General features: G+C 37.9%; 1 protein-coding gene across 2 annotated transcripts in view; it reads left to right on the top strand.

Moving 5' to 3' along the window:
• Positions 1-27,101, top strand: part of FOCAD (focadhesin) — a 250,074-nt gene that overhangs the window by 118,454 nt on the left and 104,519 nt on the right. For both annotated transcript variants that reach the window (XM_005879937.2, XM_005879938.2), the window contains exons 15-17: positions 24,397-24,531; positions 25,871-25,921; positions 26,684-26,767. In XM_005879937.2, the coding sequence (XP_005879999.1) occupies positions 24,397-24,531; positions 25,871-25,921; positions 26,684-26,767 (270 nt within the window). The remainder of the gene's footprint in view (positions 1-24,396; positions 24,532-25,870; positions 25,922-26,683; positions 26,768-27,101) is intronic.

Raw genomic sequence — 27,101 nt, 5'->3', positions numbered from 1 at the left:
CTTCACTGGAGCAAGCAAGCCTCCTGTTCGCTTCAGCTGCCTGGCTGCCGGCCGCCATCTTGGTTGGCAGTTAATTTGCATATCGCCCTGATTAGCCAATGGGAAGCATGTCGGAGGTATGGTTAATTACCATGTTTGTCTATTATTAGATAGGAGGATTATCTTTTGGGACTGGCTTATTTCACTTAACATGTCTTCAAGGTACAATGTTGTAGCATGCACTAATACTTCATTTCTTTTTATGATCGAATAATGTTCCACCTGTTTATCCTACATTTTATTTATTCATTCATCAGTTGATGGACATTTTTTCTATTTTTGGCTATTATGAGTAATACTTCTATGAACATTTATGCATAGGTTTTGCTTGGATATATATTTTCATTTTTGAGGGGTATAATCGGAATGGAATTGCTGGATTATACAGTTCCTCTATGTTTAACCATTTAAAGAACTTACAGAACTCTCTTTAAAGTGGCTGTGCCATTTTACATTCCTACCAGTAGTATATGCAGGTTCTAATTTCTCACCATCATCAGCAACATTTGTTATTATCTGCTTTAAAAAAAAAAGAAAGAAAGAAAAGGTAGCCTTTTAGTGAGTGTAAAGTAGTATCTCATGTGGCTTTGATTTGTGTTTTCCTGCTGACTAATGATTTTGAGCATCTTTTCCTGTGTTTATTGGCCACTTATATATCTTTTTGGAGAAATTCGGATACTTAAATATTGTCCCCTTCATTGCTTTTAACTTCCCTGGTCAGCCAAGTTACATTTCATTTCTACAGGAATGATTAGTAAAACAATATTGTCCTCATGCTTCTAAGGAAAGGAAATCAGGAGTTTGTGTGTGTGTCTTTTATGGGCCTTTTATTACAAAGAGCTTATCAAACCATACAGAAGATCCAATAAAGAAACATATAATTTACTTTGATACTTTGTCCATGTGTAACATTTTTCTTCATTTTCATATGAAATTAGTGGAATGCTTTTAGCTGTAGAATTATTAGAGATGTTTTAATAATAGTAGTAAGTACCTATTGATTTACTGAGTGCTTTCTATATTTTGAGCACTATGTACTATGTTATTATATTTATTATCTCATTTAATCTTACTAAAACGCCCTGTCTGTGATAGGTACCATTTTCTTCTCGGAGACTGACAGAGATTAAATAATTGCTCAAAGTCATTCAGTTAAAAGATGGTAGAGTCAGGATTTAAACTCAGGTCTGTCTAAATTCAAAGTCAATTTCTTAATCACTATGTTGTTTTAACACAACTTTTTTGAGGTGTAATGTACATGCTATCACTGTGCTTGTGTTTAGTCCACCATGTCATGTTGTGTTATTGGAGAAATCTCTGTGAGCATGATGCTTGTACTCTTTCCTTGTACTTTTCCTTCTCCATTTCCTTTATAATTGATAATGCATGAGATTTTATGTTATTTAGGCTTTATATAAAGATCCTAATGAAGACGATGTTTTGAGCTAAAATCAATTAATTTTCAGTGTTTTTATGGGTTATATTTTATATTTTAAAGATGCATAAAATGATTTCATGCCTCTTTTAAAGACATTCTATTGTTATAGTATTTCTTACCATACCTCTCACAAAGCCATTTTAATTTTTCTATATCCCCTCCCATTGTATGTTTTATACACACATTTTTACAATTTTCATCTTCTCTATATTGTGCTATACAGATTTTCTATTTTGATACAAATTTTAATGGCATGCTTATTTCCATCGAGTGAAAGCATTATAAGTAATCAAATTATTTTTTATTGGATTTCTAAGTTACTTTCCATTTTTCTCTCATATACTCAGTAGTTTAAAAAGTAATTACATATGTAAAGTTTTCCCTTTCTTTTGGATTATTTTCTTGAGCTAAATATTTCAGAGTTTTAAGGATATAATTGTGTTAAATAGTTAGGTTATTATTCATTTTTAATAACTTTCCATGCTTACCTGAGCATGAGAAAGAGGTAGAACGTAGTAATTTGTATTCAAGTTTCTGGCAATATTATTTGTTAGTACTGAGAACAGTTCAAATGAGTCACTACTTCATTGAGTCTAGGGTAGCTTTTCTTCTTATGATCATTCTACTTGTTATACCAGGAATCCAGAATCCCTTCTATCCAATGAATACAAGCTGTTATTAAGCAAAGGGAAAGTCTAACTTGAATGTTCTTTACTCAGAGTGACTTTATCCCATGTAGGTTTAGCTTTTGGGAGAATCTATATAATAAAAGCCTAAGCAACCATTATGGTGGAATGACCAGAATGACTGGTCGCTATGATGAGCACTGATTACCAGGAGGCAGATGCTCAACGCAGGAGCTGCCCCTTGTGGTCAGTGCGCTCCCACAGGGGGAGCGCCGCTCAGCCAGAAGCCGGGCTCATAGCTGGCGAGCGCAGCAGCAGTGGCGGGAGCCTCTCCTGCCTCCATGGCAGTGCTAAGGAGCAGCGAGTAGGTAGGTGGTAAGGAGCGAGGGATGCTGAATTGCAAGGGTGGACATCCCCCAAGGGGTCCTGGACTGCAAGAGGGTGCATGCGGGCTGAGGGACCCCCCCCCCACACACACACACACACACACATACAGTGCACAAATTTTGTGCACTGGGCCTCTAGTTATTAATAAAAAAGAGCAGGTGGTGATTAATTCCATTATAGACTTTTAAATAAAAATTGTTAAAAAGTTAAGTATATTTTTATTCATTTTGTTTTTAAGTCATTTGTGTGTTATTATGAGTGTTTTTAAAATTCATCTAGAGATCATATTTAAATCCATGCCAGCGTTTTTGTTTTTTTGTGGGTTTGGTTTTTTGGGGGGGTTTTTTTTTGCTTTTATTTTATACTTTTAAAATGTTTTTTATCACTCTTTTCCTTTATAGATTTATGGGTTGTAAGTTTAAAAGGGATCCTATTTACTTCATACAGTCTGTTGTCTTTTTCAGGAGATGTTCAAGTAGAAGGTTTGGCAGCCTTTCTGAAGTGTTTGGCCAAATTGTCATTTACTCATCCTCTGATGAGCAGAGGTGGTGAGGAGAGCCAGGAAAAGGACATGGTGCAACTTTCCCTCAAGCCCTGTGTCCACTGCAACAGCTCACATAGGCTCGGATTCCCTAGGCAGAACACAAAGCGTTAACCCTAGCATAAAAATACTGAAAATACAAGCCAGGCTGTGCAAGACCCTCTTCTGGATAAAAAGACTTCTCAGACATTTTCGGCTTCTGTGAACTCAGTCTAGTAAGGGAGAACGTTATGTTAAGTGCACTAAGTATCTTTGCAATTCAGAAATAGTGCAGAGGAGAGACATAAGCCATCACAGGAATATTTCTCTCTACCTCAAGCAGTAGAGGAAAATAATATGTGGGAGAAGTGAGGGGCTCTGTGGCTTGCCAATACCTTTAGTTTTTCTTCCTTGTTTATGTGAACAGCTGTATTGAGAGAAAACTCACATATCATACAACTCACCCATTTAAAGTGTATAATTCAGTGGCTTTTTGAATACTCAGAGTTATACATCCATCACCATAATCCATTTCAGAGCATTTTCACTACCCCCAAAAGAAACCCCACACTCTCCATGCCCTCCAGCCCTAGGGAACCAGTAATCTATTTTATGTCTGTATGGATGTGCCTGCTTGGACATTTCGTATAAATGGAGTCATACAGTATGTGGTCTTTGGGGTCTGGTTTCTTTCACTTAGCATAATGTTTTCAAGGTTCATCTATGTTGTAGCATGTATCAGCATTTCCTTCTTTTTTTTATGGCTGAATAGTATCGCATTGTAGGACTATTCCACCTTTTATTCATCTGTGCATCAGTTGATGGACACTTGGGTTGTTCCCACTGTGGGGCTATTATAAATAATGCTGCTGTGAACATTCATGTGCAAGTTTTTGTGTGGACACGTTTCATTTTTCCTGGGTGTGTATCTAAGAGTGGAATTGCTGGATGATATAACTCAGTGTTTAACTATTGGAGGAACTGCCAGACTGTTTTCCAGAGCAGCTGTTCTGCTTTACGTTTGCCCAACATACATCTTTCTTCTACTCTCCCCAAATAACGCAGATACTATGAGGTAGGCATTGCTATGAAGTATTGTTAGTTGTTGCCTTCACTGTTACTCAAAACTAACATGTATATGATGAGGAAGAATAAGAATACAATAGCATATTTTCTGCCATAGAAGAGAATTATTAGGAAAGAGGAAAGGGGAGGTGCCCTGACCAATTGTTTGTTTCCAACTTTATCTGGGACATTGTTGCCTTGCCACTCAAAACATTTTTGTCATCTGCCTTTGGTGGATCGCCAAGCCTTGTCTCCATAGGTACCATGTTTGACCAGTAGTCGGTAGCAATCCTGAATGGTTTGATGTTTACCATACTAAGGATGTTTCTCCTCATAAAAACCACCAACATATTTATGAATCAAAGTGTGAAAACTTATGGCCTATTTTGTTTGCTTATCATAGGATTACTATTTTAAATTAATTCTAGTATTAATTAAAGTAAAAATATCAATATCGACCCTATCTCAGTGAAACAGGAAGTACCTAGGCTGCTTTTACACATGAAAAAAGGCCCATGAAAAAGGTGTCAAGTAGCAGTTTGTCGCTCCCTGTGGATGAGTTTGTACTCTCATTGCTGTCATCCCCTTGCTTCCAGGTGTATATTATCTAGTCTTTGCAAGTGTGTTCCTTGTTTTAATATTAGAAATAATTTCGTGAAAGCAATGTCAGTTTGCCTTCGTCACAACTTGCCCTTCATCTTTCCAAACCATTCTTCAACAAAGATGTTATATGGCTAGTAAACAATTGAAAAAAAAAAGGCATATTGTTGGTAATTGGGAAATGTATACACCATTGGAATCACTAAAATGAAAAAAAAACTGACAATACTACATATTGGAGAAGGTGAAGTAATTGGATGCAATGCTGTCAGTAATATAACTATCGTGGCAAAGTATTTGGTAGTTTCTTATAAGGCTGAACATAAACCTACCTTATGCAACATTTCTAATTCTAGATATTTACCATAGTAAATGAAAACATGTCCACAAAATAAGACTTTTCCTTTTAGCTTTATTAATGATAGCATTTTTGGAAACAACCCAAATGTCCATGAGCTGGTCAATGGGTAAATAAGTTGCATGTATTCATACAGTGGAATACTCTTTAGAAATAAAAGGAATTTGACCGTGCTATTTGCAACAATATGGATGAATCTCAGAAACGTGCTCCATGAAAGAAGGCAGTCCCAAAACCATTCATACATTATATTTTTATGGAATTCAACAATAGGCAAAAATCTGTCTATGGAGGTAGAAATCCAAATAGTGGCTGATGGTTGAGGAGAAGGGCATAGACTAGAAAGGGGCATGGGGAATTTTCTGGACTGTGGTCTCTGTCTGTACTGTCCAGTGTAGGAGCTGCTAGCCACACGTGGCTAATCAGCCCCTCCACTCTGGCCAGTTCAAATTGTGATGCACTGTAAGTGTAAACTACACGGACAAAGCCATAGTACAAATAAAATGTAAAATATCTTATAATATTTTAATTACATATTGAAATGTTAGTATTTTGGATATATTGGGTTAAATAAAACATTCAAATTTCATTTGTCTTTTTTTTTTTTTACTGTTTAAAAAGTGTGATTACTAGAAAATTTAAAATTGCACATGTGGCTCACATTTTATCTCTATGGTCACATCTTGATTAGGGTGGTGGTTACAACAGCATGTACATCTGTCTGAATTCACCGAACTGCATAATTAAGATCAATACTTTTTACAGCATATTATACTTTAAAACACCAAAACTATAAAAGCTACAATTGTTCATGCTGGTTACCTGGTTACCATAATATCTGATATTAGATTTCACAAAGGTCTTGTGATATAGGTGATGTTTGCTGATGGGTATAGGAAGTCTAACATCCAGTCGACGTAGAAACGTGGTAACATGGGGATTTGAGTGCTCTTTGGTTTAACTGTAATTCCTGTGCTTTTCCCACTCTGTCATGTTGCTTTACCAACTGTGATAAAAGTGTGAGGAGTATACTTTGGGGACAGCTTAAGTTTTGCTCCTTCAGTCATTGATTTCTAGCCCTGTGCTGTGTGAGTGGTGATGAATGAGTCACAATAATTTGGAAAGATAATTCTGTAACTGCCTAGACATCTAGTTACCTTCCTATCGCCGTCTCCAAGAGGAAAAGAACTTCCAGTGTAAGCACATCGCCGGTGGCCGGAGGAGAAACCGCTTGTGGTGTGTGCAGAAATGAAAATGGGTACGCTGCCATGAAAAGGGGACTCGCTCACTTTTAACATCTCCTCCCAAGTCTTGAGATGGGGACGGGAGGCAGTGCTCACCCTCTGTTTTCTAAATCAGCTGTGAGTCTGTTGGAGCAAAAATTAATAGGCGTTGCAGGACCCTGAAGCAAAGCTCTTTCATCTTGCCCAGCTCCAAGAGGGTGTTCTATTTTCAAAGTGGAGTATTGTACAACTGAGCGACAGATAAGGAGGGGAGGGCCCTTCCTGCGGGTTGTTGACCGCTGGAAGAGTTCACTTCGGGCCATTTGTCACAGCAGCAATTTTCCCGGAAATACCCTATGCCAAGGTTATGTTTTGGCTATTCTCCCCTCTTGTATTGATTTATTTTCTGAAATCGCGGGGAAGGTAGTTGTCCCTGCCCTCTCCCATCGTCCCAGCCCTTTGTCTGGCGGCTCCCTCTGAGCACCATGGGGTGGGAATGATTTTCAATGGCGCACAGCAGGTTTGGAAGGTTTTAGGGAGTGAGTGTGGTGCAGAAATGGCCAAGAGGAGTCCTGTATGTTGTTAAAGCATTTTTTTCAGCGTGATAAACATAATTTAATATGGAAATGTGATCCATTGTGCCATAGCAGGGTGTCTCAGCTGTGTACAGTACGGATTCTGTCGCCTACTGTGGACTCGGTATTTATTACACTCCGGAACCTCTTTTGTTGTTCTTACGTTTTGTTTGTGGGGACTTTTAAAGGTGGATTGCCTGTTCAACCTTGCAGAGGAGTTGATTAAGTTTAATTTGCTATGCATTAGAGAAGGAATTTGCTGGTCTTTTTGAACTGAGCTCTACATTTGCAGTTGGGACATGTTTTTTGATGCCTTCAATTCTTCTTGGGCATGAAAACGCCTTTTCTACATTTGTTGAATCTATTTCCATGCTGAGCTTTTTATATGCCACAATGACTCTTTGCAGTTGAAAGTTGTAGTTTGGCCTTATTTTTAACTTTAAAAGGACAGCAGGAACTTGCCTATTATTAAACATTTGTGGATATTATAACATTTACTTTGTCATTCTGTAAGTAGATTCTAAAATATGGTTTAAAATGGTTTTTCATTTTCTAAATAAAATTTTAACTGACTGTAGTGTGTTTGTATAATGGAATAGTATTCACACATGGCCATGTGTGAAATGTGTGGGAAAATAAAGATATGGTGTTTTTTTTCTTTAAATAGAGAAGAATTAAGCTTCCCACTTTTCTTTAATTGGTTGTTTTTATTTTTTTTAAGAAAGCATTTGAAGATCATGTGAAGTTGAGCACTAGATCAAAACTTACCATAGAAAATTTTAAATAGAAGGTCTTGAAATGTCACCATTTCTTGTTTTTGCGTTTATACTTCAAACCTCTTTCTTCTGCTATTTGCCCTTTTCCACACTCAGATTTGCTATGCTCTTTTAAGATATTCTACTCTGAAAAACTTACAATCTCAGCTTTTAAAGTTATAACATTTAGGAGCTTCTCATGCCTCCTGTACGTTATTTAAATCCAATTTTCTGTATCTTTGGTGCTTAAATAGTGTTTATGTGAAAAGCTTTCTCTCTGGAATTGGAATCTTGGTCTCTGAGGATTATTAACTGATGTGAGTAGTTTGTGACCGAGCGTGAATGCTGTTCGGGGTTTCCAGCCAGGAGTTTCCGGCTCTCAGTCACAAACCCAGGGCATTCTTTCAAAGATCAAACGAGTTGGACACTGGGAGAGTTTTAATGATGCCAGTTAACATCAGAAGAGCTGGGCTCGGAGGTTGCAAACTGTGCTCATCTGAATAAATGCCACTGAGCTGGAAATAATGACACGACTAAAATGATGCTAATTGTGTGCCATTCTGAATTCCAGTGAAAAATATATATTGGTTTAAGCTTATACAAGAGGTGGTTTTTCTTTGGGGAGCGGGATGTAAATGGGGTGTGGAGAGAGGATAGGAGACTGAGTGGCATCAATGGTTTGAAAGCTTTTATGGATTTTGTGATCTGATTGAAAGCATTATTTTGATACCTTCCAAGTGATTAGTAGGTCTTTTAAAAATGTTTTATTTAGCATATAGGGATATATCCCTGACCTACAATGAACCCTTTTATCAAAAAATGGAATTATCTGTGGTATTTAAGCTCATCTCCTACTATGTAAATGTGCTAAGAACATATATATATCTCACCTTCTCTTGGCCTAGGATAAAATATCACTAAGAGACTCATTTCTGGAAAAGACTTTACCTTGAGTGAGTGACTAAAATCATGTGTTAGTAAAAGGCAGTGCTTAGGAAATATTTGGCATTAAAACAGCAAGAATTTGATAAGTCTTTACATAGTTACCAACTTACTCAGAATGCCTCTCCAACAAGCACACAAATCCAGCAGTAGTATTTAAAAATGATAATATACGCGTTTGGTTTTAAGTCGTTTAGTTTCAAGCTTTTCATAGTTGACAGAAAAGGATTCATTAGTCTGTGGACTGCATTATCAGTTGGATGTTATTTTAACGCCTTTTCATGGGTTAAATACACATTACTTATCTTTATGATTTAGATGACTTCATGCAATATAGGCCTTGTTGTCTGGTTTTCGAGCTTTATTAAAATCTGGCCCTTGCCGTAACCAGTTTGGCTCAGTGGATAGAGCGTCGGCCTGCGGACTGAAGGGTCCCGGGTTCAATTCCGGTCAAGGTCATGTACCTTGGTTGCGGTCACATCCCCAGTAGGGGGTGTGCAGGAGGCAGTTGATCGATGTTTCTCTCTCATCAATGTTTCTGACTCTCTATCCCTCTCCCTTCCTCTCTGTAAAAAAATCAATAAAATATATATTTTTTAAAAAAATCTGGATCTAATTCTTCTCACAAGAGCCTGGTGGAATGTATTGTCCTAGGTTCTAATTCAGGGGTACGAGTCAGATGTTCTCATGAGTACCATTCTTTTTGCTTTGGAGCCACGGCATATTCCCTCTACTTACATAAGTGGTCATTTGAGCAATTTACTTGCTTACACATATGACAGGGACGTACAGCTTTGTTTGAAATACAGGTCAAACAAAAGAATGCCACTGACCTTATTTCTTTCTGTTACACTTATAACTTCAGTTGGAGTGTATTTTCTTTTTTTCACTTGTTTGGCTCTGCTACTCCCCCTAAATTACGGACTTCAAAGAAAAATGAATGGCGTTGATTTCTAGTGTGCAGAGTAGGGTCTTCCAAAGTTTGGGGATAGCCTGTGCTTCTGACTTAGAGCCTCTAGAGATGAAGCTTAGGCTGTCTACTCGTAACCAAGTTCCCCAGAGACACTGATGTGCAGTGAAGTTTGAGGCCATTGTCAAGAGCAGCAGTTTCTAAAGCGAACTGTGTGTAAGTCCACTCAGGTGGTGTGGGAAGAAAAGATTAGAATATTTCTTATTTATCTTAAAAAGAGAGAAGTTTAGCCTTAGTTATATTTAGTATATGGATTGATGGCTTCTTTACTTGCATTTCCATCAGATGATCATGTGTCACCTGTAAGCAGACCAGGGGTCCTAAAGGAAGGTGGGAATCCCCAATGAAGACTAGTTGTAGCATCACCTCCCCTTTCACAGAAAATGGCTGGCCCTTGCAGTTTATGGATACCAGTTACATGAATTTATAGGAGATATATTTAGTTCCATCATTTTATTAAACATGCTGATTTCAGATGCGGATTGTTGAAAGCCTTGTCTGAAGCCCTGCTCACCTCAGCTTCATGGAATTTCTTTGTTCTTCATATTATGCCTAAGCACAACTACACACAAATTATTTGTCTTTCTTTTTCCGAACCATGTAATAGCTGTATTTTTCTGACAGCAATATCTTAAGAAAATAACAGAATTGAAATGTAATTCACATATCATAAAGGTCACTCTTTTTCAAGTGTACAATTCAGTGATTTTTTAGTATATTCACAAAGTTGTACATTGACCACCATTATCAAATGCCAGAATATCTTAAACCTTTGCTGCGGTGGGCTGAATAATGGCCCCCAGAGATACCCAGGTCCTAATCTCTGGAGCCTGTGGATGTTTCCCTTGTGTAATAAAGGGGACTTTGCACATGTGATTAAGTTAAGAATCTTGCGATGGGGATATTTCCTGGATTATGCAGGAATGGAATTTCTGGGTCATATGACAAGTCTGTTTTTAACTTTTCAAGGAATTGCCAAACTGTTTTTTTCCTAGTGCAGTGGTTGGCCAACTGCAGCTCGTGAGCCACATGCGGTTCTTTGGCCCCTTGAGTGTGGCTCTTCCACAAAATACCGACTTCTGCGCATGGGCCACGAAGTTTCAATCGCACTGTACATGCGCACCCGCACATGGTATTTTGTGGAAGAGCCATACTCAAGGGGCCAAAGAGCCGCATCTGGCTCGCGAGCCGCAATTTGCCAACCACTGTCCTAGTGGATATGCCATTTTACATTACATGCCAGCAATGGTATGGGAGTTTCCATATTCTTGCCAACATTTGTTACTGTCCTTATTGGGTGTGAAGTGATATATCTTATTGTGATTTTGATGAGCAGTTTCCTGATCACTTATGGTGTTGAGCATCTCTTCATGTTGCTTATTGGCAGATTATATTATTTACAGTATTTTTCACTGAGATTGGGAGTGTACCTGACAGACATTTTTGTATTACATGAAGGTTCAAATGTTATTGAACTTAAAGATGTTACACATTTTTTAAAATTAAGGACCATTGTTCCAAATAGTCTTATTTTGCCTAATATTTTTCTTTCTATAGCTCATGTATATAACATATAAATAAGTGTTCATGTGTATAACATATATGCTGGTATGCTAAACATTTGGTACCAGTAGAGATGTACAAACAAGCATGTTTACAGGTCACTGGTCCAGAAAATGTTTCTGTGGAACTTATGCTAAGATATCTTTCATAGGTGTCATGCAAGCTATCATTATGAAGAGGTCTGCTTAAGATGACTTTTTCTCAGCTTTTGTTTTATTCGATAATATAGAAATGCTTTGAAGCAATAACACACTGACTCTAAAGAAATTAGAATGTCATTCGCTTAGAGAAACTGTCTTTCAATGAGTAATTGAGGAACAAACATCATTATATCACAACCATACAAACAAGGAGAAATTAACCCCTTACCAGATGTATCATTGGCAAATATGTTCTCCCATACAGTGGGTTCCCTTTCCATTTTGATGTTCATTTATTTTGCTGTGCAGAAGCTTTTTATTTTGATGTAGTCCCATTTGTTTATTTTTCCTTTGTTTCTCTTGCCCTAGGAGATGTATCAGTGAAAATTCTTCTATGTGAGATGTCTGGTATTTTGCTGCCTACGTTTTTTTTTCTAGGAATTTTATGGTTTCATAATTTACATTTAATTCTTTTATCCATCTTGAGTTTATTCTTGTGTATGGTGTAGGTGGGTGGTCTAGTTTCATTTTTTTGCATGTACCTGTCCAGTTATCCCAACACCATTTATTGAAGAGACTGTCTTTACTCCATTACACGCTCTTTCCTCCTTATCAAACCTACAGTCAATATCATAGTCAGTGGGCAAAAACTAAAACCATTTCCCCTAACACAGGAACAAGACAGAGTTGTCTGCTTTCACCACTTTTATTCAACATAGTAGTGGAAGTCCTAGCCACAGCAGTCAGACAAGGAGAACAAATAAAAGGCACCCAAATTGGAAAGGAGGATGTAAAACTGTCATTATTTGCAAATTACTTGATATTATACATAGAAAAACCCTAAAGACTCCGACAAAAACTACTAGATTTAATAAATGAATTCAGCAATGTAGCAAGATACAAAATTAACAGCCAGAAATCGATGGCATCTTTATATAACAATAATGAACTCTCAGAAAGAGAAAATAAAAAATAATCCCATTTACCATTGTAACACAAAAATTAAGATACTTAGGAATAAATTTAACCAAGGAGGTAAAAGACCTGTACTCTGACAACTATACAATGTTGAAAAAAGAGATAGGAGAAGTTATAAACAAGTGGAATATTATATCGTGTTCATGGATTGGTAGAATTAATATCATTAAAATGTCCATACTACCCCTAGCAATCTATAAACTCAATACAATCCCTATCAAAATACCAATGGTATATTTCACAGATCTAAAACAAATACTGCAAAAATTTATATGGAACCAAAAAAGACCCTGTATAGCTGCAGCAATCTTGAGAAGGAAGAACAAATTTGGAAGGATTACAATACTGGATATCAAACTATACTACAAAGCCACTGTAATCAAAACAGCCTGGTACTGGCACAAGAACAGGCGTATAGATCAATGGAATAGAACAGAGAACCCAGAAATTGACTCAAGCCTTTATGCTCAATATTTGACAAAGGAGGGACGAGCTTACGATGAAGCAAATCTTTATTTTCCTTTCTTAAAGCTAGTGCCCATCTAGGTGGAAGCAGCCTGCTTCTTGGTGCTTCTATTTTCCTTTCATTGGACTTTGTTAACTGCAATCCCAAACTGTTTTAGCAGCTAAAATTTCAATACAAAAAAGTGAGGATAAAAGGGCACAAAGGAGAAACAAGAGCTTAAAAATCTCTTTACATCTTCCACTTGGCCTGGGAAACTTTCCCTAATAATATTAGGGGAGTTTCATGGTAACTGCAGTTGGCACTTCTGGATGAGTCTGATGCCAAATGAACATCTAAGGTGTCACTGCTCATCAGACCTCAGAAAAGATGTTGATTAAAGTACCCATGGAAGTTGAATTCTGAGGAAGCACAACCAGCCTAGTTCTGAACACGGATGGTGGTGCAGCAAACACTTGTTGACCACATACCCCTTGCCAAGTACTGTGTTAAGTCTTTTTACAGGAGTCTTCATAGTAACCTTGTGAGCTTGGTGTTAACACTGTGATGGCTGATTTTGTGTCTACTTGACCTATCTGGAGGGTACCCAGATAGCTGGTAAAACATTATTTCTGGGTGTGTCTGTGGGGGTGTTTCTGGCAGAGATTAGCATTTGATTCAGTAGACTGAGTAAAGAGATCTACCTGCCCTCACCAATGTGGGTGGCATCACCCCATTCATTGAGGGCCCAGATGGAACAAAAAGGCAAAAGAAGGACAGATTCTCTTCTTGATCTGGGACATCCACCTTCTCCTGCCCTTAGACATCTGAGCTCCTGGTTCTCAGGCCTTTAGTTTGTGGGACTTTCAGACGTGGCCCCTGGTTTTTAGGCCTTTGACTCAGACTGAATTATATCACCGGCTTTCCTCATTCTTCAGCTTGCAGGTGGGTGATTATGGGATTTCTTGGACTCCATAACTGTGTAAGCCAAGTCCTATCATAAGTCTCTTCTATCTATCTATCTATCTATCTATCTATCTATCTATCTATCATCTGTCTATCATCTATCTATTTATCGGTTCTGATTTTTGGAGAATCCTAAGTAATATAAATACTACCCTAATTTACTACCCCAAATACCTATTCCCCTGGTGTTAAATAGGCCCACACACTGAATCTAAACTCTCTTTTGTTTTTGTGTGTGAAAAGCAAAAATTTGGATGAAAAATAAAGACTATTACTGGCAAAACCAATGGTTTCGCTATACTTTCTTAACTTCTCTGGAGTATAAAAAGCCTTGGGAAGCTTTTCTTACAAACATCCCCCTCCTTTCCTGGGCTCCAAGCCCTATCCTTGTTTCTACTAGGTTGCCGACATTTCTCTTTGGTGCCCTTTGTTTCCTCTTCTTTTTAAATGGTCTCTTCTGTGGCAGGCGGACTCTTGGAAATCAGCAATCTATCTTCTCTTCAGAAGTTGTGGTTTGCTTTCTTGAAAGGGCCCTTCACCACTGCTGTGGGACTGATGTTTTTCTGGGGTTTCTGATATAGCAATTCAATTGTAATGTAGGCTTCTGAGAATAATTGAAGAAGACATTAATTGTTCACTTTGAGTTGTGGATTTTATATATATACAGTAATTTGAATTTTTGAACTCCTTGGTATTTGCTTAGGAGTGGTTTGGATTTGCTGTCGCCCAAGAGAGTTGGGTCCAGGGAGTTAGCACTGACAATTTGCAGGGAACAATTCATTAAAGCCACAGTCTCCAAGCTGGAGTACATTGGGAAACTTGAAGACTTTCTAAGGGGTAGGTAAACATCAGTAGATTTAAGTGACTACATTTCCAGAGCTTCAACTTCACTGTCTGCTCCTCACTCACATGTATCTGAGATCATGCTGCTTCTGCTTTCCCAACTCTCCTTCCTCCTTTGTTAAAGGAAAGTAGATCTCTATCTATTTAATATTCCTTAGACCAGTGATCGGCAAACTCATTAGTCAACAGAGCCAAATATCAACAGTACAACGATTGAAATTTCTTTTGAGAGCCAAATTTTTTAAACTTAAACTATATAGGTAGGTACATTGTTATTAACTTAATTAGGGTACTCCTAAGGCTTAGGAAGAGCCACACTCAAGGGGCCAAAGAGCCGCATGTGGCTCGTGAGCCGCAGTTTGCCGACCACGGCCTTAGACCATTGCTCTGAGATCTAAAACCTTCAGGGCTTCAAACAGGGACAAGTCAAAATACTGACTTTGGCAGAGAAATTTTAAAATCAAGTTGCCATTTCTCTCTTCCACACAAGTCACACCCTTTCTGTTTTTTATTTTATTTTTATGTTTAGTGATAACTTATCAATATTTCCAACGTATTTATGTTGTTTAATCAATAACTGCTTTCACAGTACAATGGCACAGTTGTGACAGAGGCTGTGTGGCCCACAAAGCCTAAAATGAAGTTTAGCCCTTGGCAGAAGTACCCAGCCCTGTGCTAGTTGTTGGTGGGCCAATTAGCATTCATTCATTCAACAAATCTATTTTGAGGGGCATGCTTTTATGTGCCAAGCTCTGTGCTAGATGCTGCATATGTGTGTGGATGGAAAAACTTTATTTACACTTATTCCAACCTTGTTGTGGGGAACTAGCCTATCTAATAAAGATGGAATATGCAAATTGACTGTCACTTTGCAACAAAGATGGTGGTGCCCATAGGCACAAGATGGTGGCGTCCAGTCTCCTCAGCACCACCAGAGTCCCCCAGTCCTTTCAGCCCTCACCACATGGGCAAGGGGCAAGCAGCACCCCAGTCCACCACGGCGAGCAGACAGCAGGGCGCTGCTTGCCCCTCTTCGCAGTGGCAAGGGGCAAGCAGGCCCCCGCAGAGAGCAGACACCAGGACCTGTGGTGGCATCGAGCAGGCAGGTCCGCAGAGAGCAGAGAACCACAGGGAGCAGGCCTAAGCCATCAGTAGGACATCCCCTGAGGGCTCCCAGATTGGAGAGGGTACAGGTCGGGCTGAGGGACCCCCCCCCCCCGCACGAATTTCATGCACCGGGCCTCTAGTTTTTCTAATAATTCACTGGCTTTTAGCCCTAAAAAAGCAAAGTAATTCCTAAAGAAGGTCTGCAGAATTTATTTTTTTCTTTTGAACTTGTAGGTTATAGGTTTAGCCTTTAGTTTTTATTTTCTTCATCAGGAGCTTGTTTGTTTCTTTGTGAAGGGGTCACAGGTATATTTTCTTCTTGTTATTAGGGGGCTGTATAAGCCTTTCAGGCCCAAAGACTGATCTTTTGTTATGCACAAAGAATTCATTAGTTCTCTTATTCGAAAATCTGTAGATACATTGAATTGGCAGGGGTGGAAGAATCATTTTCAGTGAACATGAAATCAGGTTAAGTTCCAGTAACTGTCAACATTAGTTCCTTAGAAATGTATTCATCAAACTCCATATTTTAAAGTGGAATGAACTCGATAGGTATCCCTAAAAGCTTCCTCTCTGCAATTTAAAATTGCTCTTAAAGTGTTCTCAGAGCCTCTGAAGTGACTGCTTAATTCCTCAATTATTTTTGATACACAGCGTGTTGATTTTTTGATATGAAATGGCACTAAACTGTATTTCAGTCTCTTTCTGCAATACAGTCATAATAGTCCCTTTAGCCCTTTTTAAAAATAAATGGATGGTATTTTATGCTTGTTGCTGATGGATACTCAGTTTGCTTGGCTTTTCATTTTGTAGCTGCTGAACAACTTTCTGGCAGTTTGGTTTGGGGGGTTTTAAGCTATTTTGATTGAATTTCTAATATTTTTCCTTACTACCTTGGCATTTGACCTCCATTTATGTGACTAGGAGAAGGAGATCGGGGCAGAATAAAGCACTAATCATTCTCTTGGCGAAAGAATATTTCTGACAATTCTTACTGCGCGCTTGCTAGTTCATGCCAGAAGAATGTTCACCATGAAATAGATCATTAATCCAGACAGAATGTAGCAAAACCGAAAAAGTGCACCTCGCTACAGGAGTCTTTGTGTCATTCTTTCTGTTCCTGCAGAGAAATCAATGGAGTTTGCATTGGGAGATACTGTTCCCTGACGGGAGGTATCTCAGGGAAGCTGCAACTTCTCACATGAGGAGGAGAGAAACCTAACATCCCAGGCCACTGGGAGGCTTGCTAGATCAATCTGTGTGATAAATGCCTCTTCTGTTTTTACTTGCGTCATTTACTCGGTTCTAAGCCTCTTCTGTTCATAGAATAGAATTACAAGTCTGCACTACAAACTGCCAAACAGTTTTCCAGAAATACAGACTAATTTGAAAGGTCTCTGATGCACCTAATTTAGATAGTGATATTAGGGATTGTGGATGTGAAGCAGCTTTACCGCATCAAGTACAAATGTTTTTGATGGACTGAGGCACCGTTTGGGATTTAGATATGTGCCTTTAGGACAGAGGTTGAGCGACTCTAATAGAAAATCATCGGAATTACTGTCCTTTAGACTAGGAGGGACTTAAAAAGGCAAACTCAGTACTTATTCCTGTTATTTTCTACAGCACTGCCTTGATAATAAACTCGTCTCAGACATTAAAAGACTATGAAATTGCTTACATAAACCTGTTAGTCATTTTTTACACTTATAACCTTTAGCCCCATGTTATTGGGGTGAGAAAGAATGTTATTTTTCCCATTGTTCCTGCCCCATTGATTGTGTCTCCTTACTCTCCCTCTTATCCCCTGTTTTGGTAACAGAAGCTTCCTGTCTGGTGAATTGTGTGTGCTGAATTAGCTTATGAGGACTTCACCACATCATGATGACTGGAGTCTTTTAATAGTGAAGGCAGTTTCTTTTACCTTCATTATGCAAAGGGCAAATAAGGCGGTTTTCATAGCCTAAAGGTTTTTATAAAGCTTTTCCTTCGGTTGGAGTAAAGCATCAGAACAAAAGAGAGTAGGCTGCTCTCCGGAATTGCTAGAAATAGCTTTTGGAAGTAAAATTAGAAGATAGCTATTTGTTCCTCTGCAGAGGCGCAAAGTCATTCTTGCAGAACAAGCATTCGAAGGAAGGGCTCGGATTCTTTGGGGATTCATTATTTTTCCCATTGGTTGTAACAGCAGTCACCCTCCTTTACAGTGTATAAAGCACATTTGCATACAATTGCCTCAGTGTGGCCTTTTCTGTTAACCTGGTGCTATACACAGAGCAGGTGTTACTAGTAGTATTTCCTTTATGGAGCTGGGGAAACAGATTGAAGGAGATTAATGACTTTGCCATAGTCACACAGCCACCAAATGGGAGAGCCTGGGGTTTCTGACTCCAATCATGCACTTTCCAGGGTACCATACTGCATAGCGCCTTTGTAATCTGTGCTGTTTAGCGTTGCTAAAATTCTTGGGAAGGAATAACATGGGAGAAGTGTCATTCTCCGGAGAAACAAAAATAGAAACAAAATATGCATAATGTAAGCACTTAGAATGGGATAAATTCTCCAAAACCTCATAGACAAACAAAGCAAGATGTTCAGAGTCATGTGCGCATAAATATTCATAGGCTATATGTGCACAATACCTAGGTATTGTTCCTCACATTTTATTTATTTATTTTTGCTTGTTTTGCCCTTACTGTTGGATGATGGATTTAGTGTCGTAGGCCAGTAATTTCCTCTGCACTTTTAGGATAGTACTGCATGATCTTGTTAATTTTGAAAAGTCTGTTGTTTCTATAAATTGTTTCTTTGTATATAGTCTTTATTTTCTTCCATTTAGCTCTGAAGACTGTTTTTTTGCCTTTGGTGGTAAACAGTCACATTATAATGTATATAGATATAAACTTATTTTTACCTGTCCTACTTAGGACTTAGAGAATTAATGTCCTTCATTGATTCTGAAAATTTTCAGCCATGATTTCTTTAAGTAATACATTTTTCTATTCAATACATTTTTCTATTCCTAGTGTTTAACCTTTTATTTCAAAATAACTTACAGAAAAGTTTCAAAATGTAGTACAGAGTGATGTAGAATGGAAAATTATTTGGCAATAAGAAAGAGTAAGTACAGATACATGGGATGACATGAAGGAACCTTAAAAGTATTATGTTAATTGAAAAAAGCTGATAACAAAAGACCACATGTTCTATGATTTTATTTATAGAAAAGGTCTAGAAAACTCATATTTACAGAGACAAAAAGTAGAGTTATGGAAGCATGGGAGGAAATGGGGAAGAACAAATGATTATGGGCTTCCCTTTGGGGTGACGAAAATATCCTAAAATTGATTGTGATGACTGCAACAACTTTGTGAGTACACAAAAGCCATTGAATTGGCCCAGCCAGTATGGTTCAGTGGTTGAGCATTGACCTATGAACCAGGAGGTCGTGGTTCTATTCCCGGTCAGGCTCGATCCCCACTGTGGAGCGTGCAGGAGATGGCCAATCAGTGATTCTCTCTCATCATTGATGTTTCTGTCTCTCTCTCCCTCTTTCTTCCTCTCTGAAATCAATAAAAAAAAATATATATATATATTTAAAAACCATTGGATGCTACTTTAAATATGTAAATAGTATGGTCTGTGATTTATATCTTTAAAAAAAGCTGTCATTTTTTTTAAAAATAAATAAAAATAGCATAGACTTCTCGTATATATTTTTCATCCATTTTCCCTAATATTTACACCTTGCTTTAATCAGTATAGCACAGTTACCAAAAATAAGAAGTAAACATTGGCACAGTGCGATTGACTAGACTGTGGACTGTATTCAGATTTCATCCGTTTTCCCACTAATGACTTTTCACTGTGCCATGACCCCAGTTGTCATGTTTACTCAGTCTTCCAATCTACACCAGTTTCTCCGTTTCCTTTGCTTTCACGACCTGGACGCTTTTGAAGAGTCCTGTTAGTTATTTTGTAAAATGTCCTTTGGTTTGGGTATACAGATGTTTCCTCACGACTAGATGTCGTATTTTAGAATATTACAGAAATAATATGCCTTTCTCAGTATGTCTTATCAGGGGTGCATGATGTTGATAAGTTTTATTACTGGTGATGTTAACCTTAGTTAGTTGGTTAAGGTGATGTATCCTGAGTTTTTCCATAGCATATTACTATTTTTTCTTTTGTAAATAATAAATGTCTCACAGGAGAGACTTTGAGACTATCTAGTTGTCATCCTGCTTGTCCTCAAACTTTTGCCCACTAATTTCAACATTCATCAGCACATTTTGCCTACAACAATTATTCCTCTGGTGTCTGTCTAATGGTGATTTCTTATTTCTTTCATTGCTTCTACATTTATTAATTGGAATTCTTCTGTAAGGAAGAACTGTTACTTCTCTTTTATTCATTCACTCATTGAATTATTTATACTAGTGTAGGCTCGTGGATATTAATTTGGCCATTGGAACTCTCACATTGGCTTCTGTGCCCTTTCAACAAGTTCACCTCATTTTATGCACATTGCCTTACTTTTTGGCACCAGGATTTGCTCCAGACGTGTTATTTTCCCTATCCCAGCCCTGGAACCAACCACTTCTCTAAAAGCCACTTTAAAATTAAACTCTCCTAGGAACTCTTGGTGAACATAAGAAAGACACCTCATTCAAAGGTATATGACTTTGAACTTCCTTTTTTATATTTTAGAATTCTAATCTCTCTGGTATATACTTAGGATACTTCCTATTCATTGGATTCATAGTTTCAGTGACTATATTTTTTACTTTTAGAGATTCCATTTGATTCTTTCCCAGATATGCCTTTTTTCCATCATGACCTGTTATTTTACTGGGAATTAAATGTGTTTTCATCTCTAATTCTTTTAAGTGCTTTTGTGCTGCTTTCTACTTGTTCTGTTATCTGAAGGTCGTGGATGTCTATCCTGCTAGTTGTCTGTGCTGATTCTCACTCAGATTGGACTCATGCATCATTCTATGTTTTGAACTTTTTCTTTTGTCATGACCTCGTTTTTAGAGGGGTTTAATTTATTTTTCTGTGGGCATAAATTTGGGTTATGTGTTATGGGAGTACCCTTCGGGAGTGGTTCAGGTGGCCCCAACTCACTGCCATTTTTTATATTAATTTCTCAGCTCAGTGGTTTCCAGTTCAACCATTTCACCGAGGGTATTGCCATTCAAGAGTGCTGGCTTTATGTGAGGGTCTCCGTTCCAACTCCTGCCTTAAGAAGGCTAAAGGCCCTATCCTTTCCGTGTGGGCATTTGAACACAAGCTATTAGGTTATAGAAACTGATAACTTCCTTATAATACCTCAGTACAGGTGTTTTCCTCTCTGTTTCTAGCCCTAGGTAATACCCCCATTTTTTTTTTCTTTTCAGCTAAGCCATATATGTATAGAACTTTATCAATCATTGCAAGTGTGGCCCATCATATTGCTGGAACAGAAGTCAATCAGTTTTTTTAAAAAAACAAACAAGTTATTGGGTAATGTGCAGAACATATATCAAATAGAACTTTTCAGACGCCGTCTCCTGTAAATATGCTCCCTTTTCTAGTTTTCCCTTTTTTTAAATAAAACTCATCTTTATTGTTGAAAGTGTTACAGATGCTCCTCACTTTCCCCCTTCACCTCACCCCCGCTCCCAGGCCTTCACCAAATTGTCTTTGTCAGTGCTACTCATATAAGTCTGTAAGTTCCCTGGTTATTATCTCCTACCCCGCCTTCCCTCTAAGGTTCTCCAGTCTGTTCCATGCTTGTATGTCTCTGGATCTATTTTGTTCATCAGTTTATTTTGTTCATAAAATTCCACATATGAGTGAGACCATCTGATACATATCTTTCTCTGACTGGCTTATTTTGCTTAGCATGATACTCTCTAGGTCCCTCCATACTGTCTCAAAGGGTAAGAGATCCTTCTTTGTTACAGCTGCATAGTATTGCATGATGTAACTGCACCACTGCTTTTTTATCCACTCATCTACTGATCGGCACTGGGGCTATTTCCAGATGTTAGCTATTGTAAACAACGCTGCTATGAACATAGGAGTGCATATATCCTTTCTGATTGGTGTTTTGGGTTTCTTAGGATATATTTCTAGAAGTGGGATCACTGGGTCAAATAGCAGTTCCATTTTTAATTTTTGAGGAAACTCCTACTGTTTTCCATAGTGCTCGGGGGTCACATAACTAGTTAGTATGCCAGAGTCTAGTTTGTTATTGGAATTAAGCAGGCAAATTGTTCCACCAACTAAGAATGGCCATGCACGACCACTCCCCTTCTTTTTTAATGTTACATTTTATTCATGTCTCTGGGCCAAAAATATCCCACTTTCCAATTCATTATCCAAGTTTTTTTATTTGTTTGAATCTCCACTTTAGCTTTACCAGGCCTCAGGTTCCAGTGCTATCAGTAGTTAAGTACTGATACTGTTATTTACTTACCACTGTGCTTAGTACTAGGAAATGAGACCTATAAGACAGGGTCATTGTTTTTGAAGAGTTTACTATCTAGTTGAGGAGACAATTTACGTTCTCTAAAATAGTGAACAATACTAGACAGTATATAATTAAATGCTAAGTTGGGTGACAGAGTTTTAAGTGTTAGAAATTGGAGGAAAGAAACTAATAAAATGAGAGCCTGAATTGTAAGAGAAACTTAATTGTGGAGGTAGAGTTTGAAGTGGGTCTTGAAACAACATAGATTGGAACTGGATAGGCATTTAAAGTGAGGAGAAAGCACAGACAATTAGTGAGTATATTATGCATAAGATTTTTTTAAAAACTTTGAGGCTCCTTATGTGTTAGGGACTAGTGAGAGATGGGAATTCGAGAGAGAGGGGTGGATGCCTGCTCTGACTTTGGCACTACCCGATGAATCGTTCAAAAGTAGCATTTTAATTTTATTTATTCCCCAATTCAGGTATATCTAGAGGCTGCCTTTTCTTTTTGATTCTAGTACAGACTGCTTTGACATTCCAGGTACTCTCTGACCCACGAGCCTTTCCTCACTGTTACACATGCTTTTTGTGCCTACAACATGCGTTTTGGGGGATGGATTCTGACTTAAGCTTTCCATTTCCTAGTGGGTTTTCTGCTGAAGAAGGATTGTCCATTCCTTCTTCAAGTCCCATCTCAATACTGCCTCGATGCTCTGATGACTCCCATCTACTGATATCTTTCTTCCTCAGATTCCTCTTGAAACTACTTTCTGTTGAACAGAGTTCAATATCTAATCATATACCTTTTGTTTTCTGATAATTTAGAATTACATGCACTTCTCTTTCTTTTTAATAGGTGCTAAGTTCTGTGAAGGTTTAGGTTATGTTTTCTACTTTATTGTTCCTCTTAGTGCTGTATACTAACTACTCTGGTTATAGATTCAATGTTGAATTGAAAGCTTTTAAGGAATTGTGTGTTTTTTAAAATTTCAAATACTGCTGATTTGTAATATTAGAGCTACTACTTTGTATAAATGTGCCTACCGTCATGCCTTGCACGTAGCACTGCTCTTAACTTAGTATATGTTACTGGAATCCAAATTTGTAGTCAATCTCAAGTCAAAGCACATTTTTTTTTACTGTTTCATGGAAAGTAGAAAAAAGAGCAAAAGCACTAAATCTAAGTTTTCTGTGATACTTTCCTCTGTCTTCTCTTTGAACCTCTCCTTAATCTGTGTTCTTAAGTCTATATTATTCATTTATCTTTGACATCTTTCCACTGACTACCTCCTGTAGCTTTTCTAAATAATTTATATGTGTAGATGGAGATAAATTGTGTGTGTTAATTCAAGCTTGAGAGGTTGGAGTGTTTTAGAAAGATTAATCCTTGTTCAACTCTATCTAATTGATCTGTGTTGGCACTGTTCTTGCCTGAGTTTTAAAAGTTTAATAAAATATCTATAAGTGAAGAACTCATCTGTTGTAGTTGGAATTAAACTTACGAAGACATGTGAATATCCATAAAACCAGATATTAAAATGAACTGAGAACACTTGCTTAAGGAAATTGGGCTTAAACATTTTTCTTAGGCGTTAGTTTTTACTTGATCTCTTAGCCTCCTAAAAAAAAATCTGAGATGACTTTTAAGACAAAGTCTCAAATTATTATTTTAAATAATATAAATATTCTCCTCCCTTCTTTAAAAGCTTGTAAGATGATTTGAGAGTGTTCAACTTATTTATAGTAGCCTCCCCATTTTCCAGGTGGTGCCGTGGTTTCGGCAGTGCTGAGAAACTGCCAGGACTGTAGACACCTGGCCTTAGAAATGTCCTAACATTAGCTTACCCTTCTGTGTTTCAGAGACTGTTTCTCAGCAATGAAGGTAGCTATTCTGGAATTTAATTTCAAGTGTGTGCCTGAGAGAGAGAAGGGCGGGTGGACAGAGAGAAAGAAAGAGATTTTTTTCTCCTTGCAAGAAAGCAATTGTATAAGGCAGGCTGGGTCTTCTTCCACAACAGTTTATATTACATTGGTTTAAATCATTTCTTTTGAGGGCAGTACCTTATGAAATCTTAACTTCTAGGAATGTTCTTATTCTTTTCTTGAGTCTCCTTATAATAAAAGATAGTACTCTTGGCATGGTGATGTAAAGTACAGCCTAGTAGAGTCAATAATATTGTAATAACTATGTATGATACCAGAGGGTACTAGACTTACTGAGGAAATCACCTCTAAGTTACATAAACGTCTAACCACTATGTTGTACACCTGAAGCTAATATAATATTGAATGTCAACTGTAATTAAAAAATAAAAAAAAATTTTGAAAAAGATAGTGCTCTTTACTAATGGCTTCTTAGGAAGTGAAATCTCGTTGGGCATTCACTCTTGATTTGCTTCACAGGTTGTTTGTATTCGCTCCACTTGGAATGCTCTCTCCCCGAAGCTGAGCTGTGACACCAGACCTCTCATTTTGAAGACGCTCAGTGAACTGTTTTCTCTGGTTCCTTCCCTAACCGTCAACACAGCTGAATACGAGGTATGCGTTTGGAGCTCAAGACATTGTCTGTTTCTACACTGGAAACACATGTGCTTTATAATAACTTTTGGATAAAATATTTGTAATTCTTTGCCCCAAATCCTTTAGCATGTTTTGTTCTGAGAACATGTTGATATCTGTATGGACCCTCAGGAGTAGGGAAGATATCTACTGTTATCAATTCTGAGCCTTTAAGACTCGTTTACATAAAGGATACCAAGTTTTTATTATGAGGGTATAGTCAAGATTTTAAAAAGTCAGCATGGCCCTAACCGGTTTGGCTCAGTGGATAGAGCGTCGGCCTGCGGACTCAAGAGTCCCAGGTTCGATTCTGGTCAAGGGCATGTACCTTGGTTGCGGGCACATACCCAGTAGGGAGTGTGCAGGAGGCAGCTGATCAATGTTTCTCTCTCATTGATGTTTCTAACTCTCTATCCATCTCCCTTCCTCTCTGTAAAAAATCAATAAAATATATTTAAAAAAAATAAAAATAAAAAGTCAGCATGTTAAAAAGTGTTTTGAAAATAATAGAATTCATCAGACCAACAGTTTAAATTCCTTTTGTTGTTGTTTTAAGTTCTAAAAAATGTACAAAGAATCTTTCATTACTATAGACATATTGTCAGTTTGCTCCTAGCTTTGCCATAGAGATTTGGTTTTTACATGTTAGCTCACATTTTCTACATACATCTGTCACCTTCATCTATACTCTTCCATGAGGATGATTATACAACCAACCCATCTTAGAAGAGGAAAATAATTTTATGACGACTCTGTGTTTGTCATCCTAATGAATTGAAAAACCTGGTGAAAGATGCTTTGCTATAAGATTCATAGATTCCTGCTTAACATTTCCTTCAGTTATCTCTTCTGTGAGTGAAATAGAGAAGGTGTTGAATTCATTTATGCCTCCTCTTTTGTGGCCATATTCCCTTCCATGTTCATCTTTTTTCTTTTTCTTTCAAAGAGCAGCAATTGATTTTTACTTCTTGGCAGACTTTTAGTTTGAGTCATGGATTTTGATAAAACACCCCTCTATCATATTCCAATATTAGTCCCTTTCATGTTTTCGATCATGTGATAAGACAGTAGGAAATGGTTAGGTTTCTAAATTTAATAATCTTAAAATCCCATTGTATTTAAAATATCCATGTATCTAAGTGATAATTCTGTTTCCAAGTATTTTCATTTTATGAATGGTAGGTAAATACAGGTTAAGTCAATTAGTAGGGGTATAACTTTTAAGGTGATTTAATTTCCACTATTTGCTACTTTAGATGTTTATTCTTGGTTTTATCTTTGTCTTAAAGTTTTACTCTGTGTATTTTGACTTTTTCAGAATTTCAAAGTTCAAGTCCTCAGCTTCCTCTGGACTCACACTCAGAACAAGGTACTATCACAAGGGGTGTCCCTGACACAGAGCAAGGCTGGGGAAGGAACTACCAAATAAGGTTCTTAGAATAAAAAGGGGGACGCCCTTGAAATGATGGCTCCTTGATTTTAAAAGAATTGCAGCTATTCACAAGTTTAGACTTTGAAATGTATTCTCAGTTTGCTCTCATTAAGACGTTTTCACCATGAAGTGCACGTACTACTTTGTGAAGCTGACATTTGTCGGAAGAGGGACAGTTGCCATTGTCTCATGTTTTTAATGGTCCTTCCCTTTCCTTCTTTGTCCCTCTCCCCTCAGCAAGCATACCAAACAAGCAACCACCCAGTCCATTTTTTAAAATATTGTTTCCAATAAGGAGTATAGAGAAGAGGGTGTGGGTGATGTATCCGAATCATAAGTGAAAAAGCTTAGAATCCCAAAGGCTAGCTTTCCCTGCTGGGAGCTGGAGCATCAGAATCCAGTTCCAGGCCTATCAGACTCTAGCCCCTGAGCCCCCTTCCACTAAGCCCTACTACGTCATGGGGGCCTGAGACTATGCATTACTTTATGTTTAATGTCCAAACTAGGGTACAAATCCTAGTGCTTCTGATCCTTCTACCCAATGCTTTTCTCTCCATTTTCAATTGGGATGGATTAAGCAAGTTAATACCGTTCCTGGAGCACTGACCATAGAACTTTGAGGGTGGAGAGGGAGTTGTTTATTATACATTGTTTATTATACGTTGTTTCTTTTCTTTGTCTTACCTTTTTCCTACCCAGGACTCGGTTGTAGCAAAGGCTGCCTATCAATCTCTGTCACACTTCAGCGCTGGCGAGCACACGGTTCTTCACCTGCCCGAACAGGTAGGCCTGTCTGCTCTCTCACTGCTCTCCTTCCTGCTGAGCTTTACAACTTGATTTGTATCTCCCTTCCCCTTAGGAGATTTGTACCTGATGGATGTATATGTAATTATAAATATGTTGTCTATGAAAGATAAGAATTTATATTCATTACCTGTTTAAGCTGTAATGAACTTAGACGGTAGTGGTGTTAGACATCACAGATAGTGACTTTAAATCTCTTTGAAGAAGATGGGAGATGCCTGTGGTGCCAATGGAGTCTCCTTCAGGTGACTGGGTGTATGGCTGCATGCCTATGCCCACGGCTTACTCCAGAAGATCTGTGCCACCGTAGGAA

This window comes from Myotis brandtii, unplaced genomic scaffold (assembly GCF_000412655.1).
Source record: "Myotis brandtii unplaced genomic scaffold, ASM41265v1 scaffold618, whole genome shotgun sequence".
Classification (NCBI taxonomy): Eukaryota; Metazoa; Chordata; class Mammalia; order Chiroptera; family Vespertilionidae; genus Myotis; species Myotis brandtii.
Note: the sequence above shows the minus strand (reverse complement) of the source record. Positions and strands in the feature narration are given on the sequence as shown.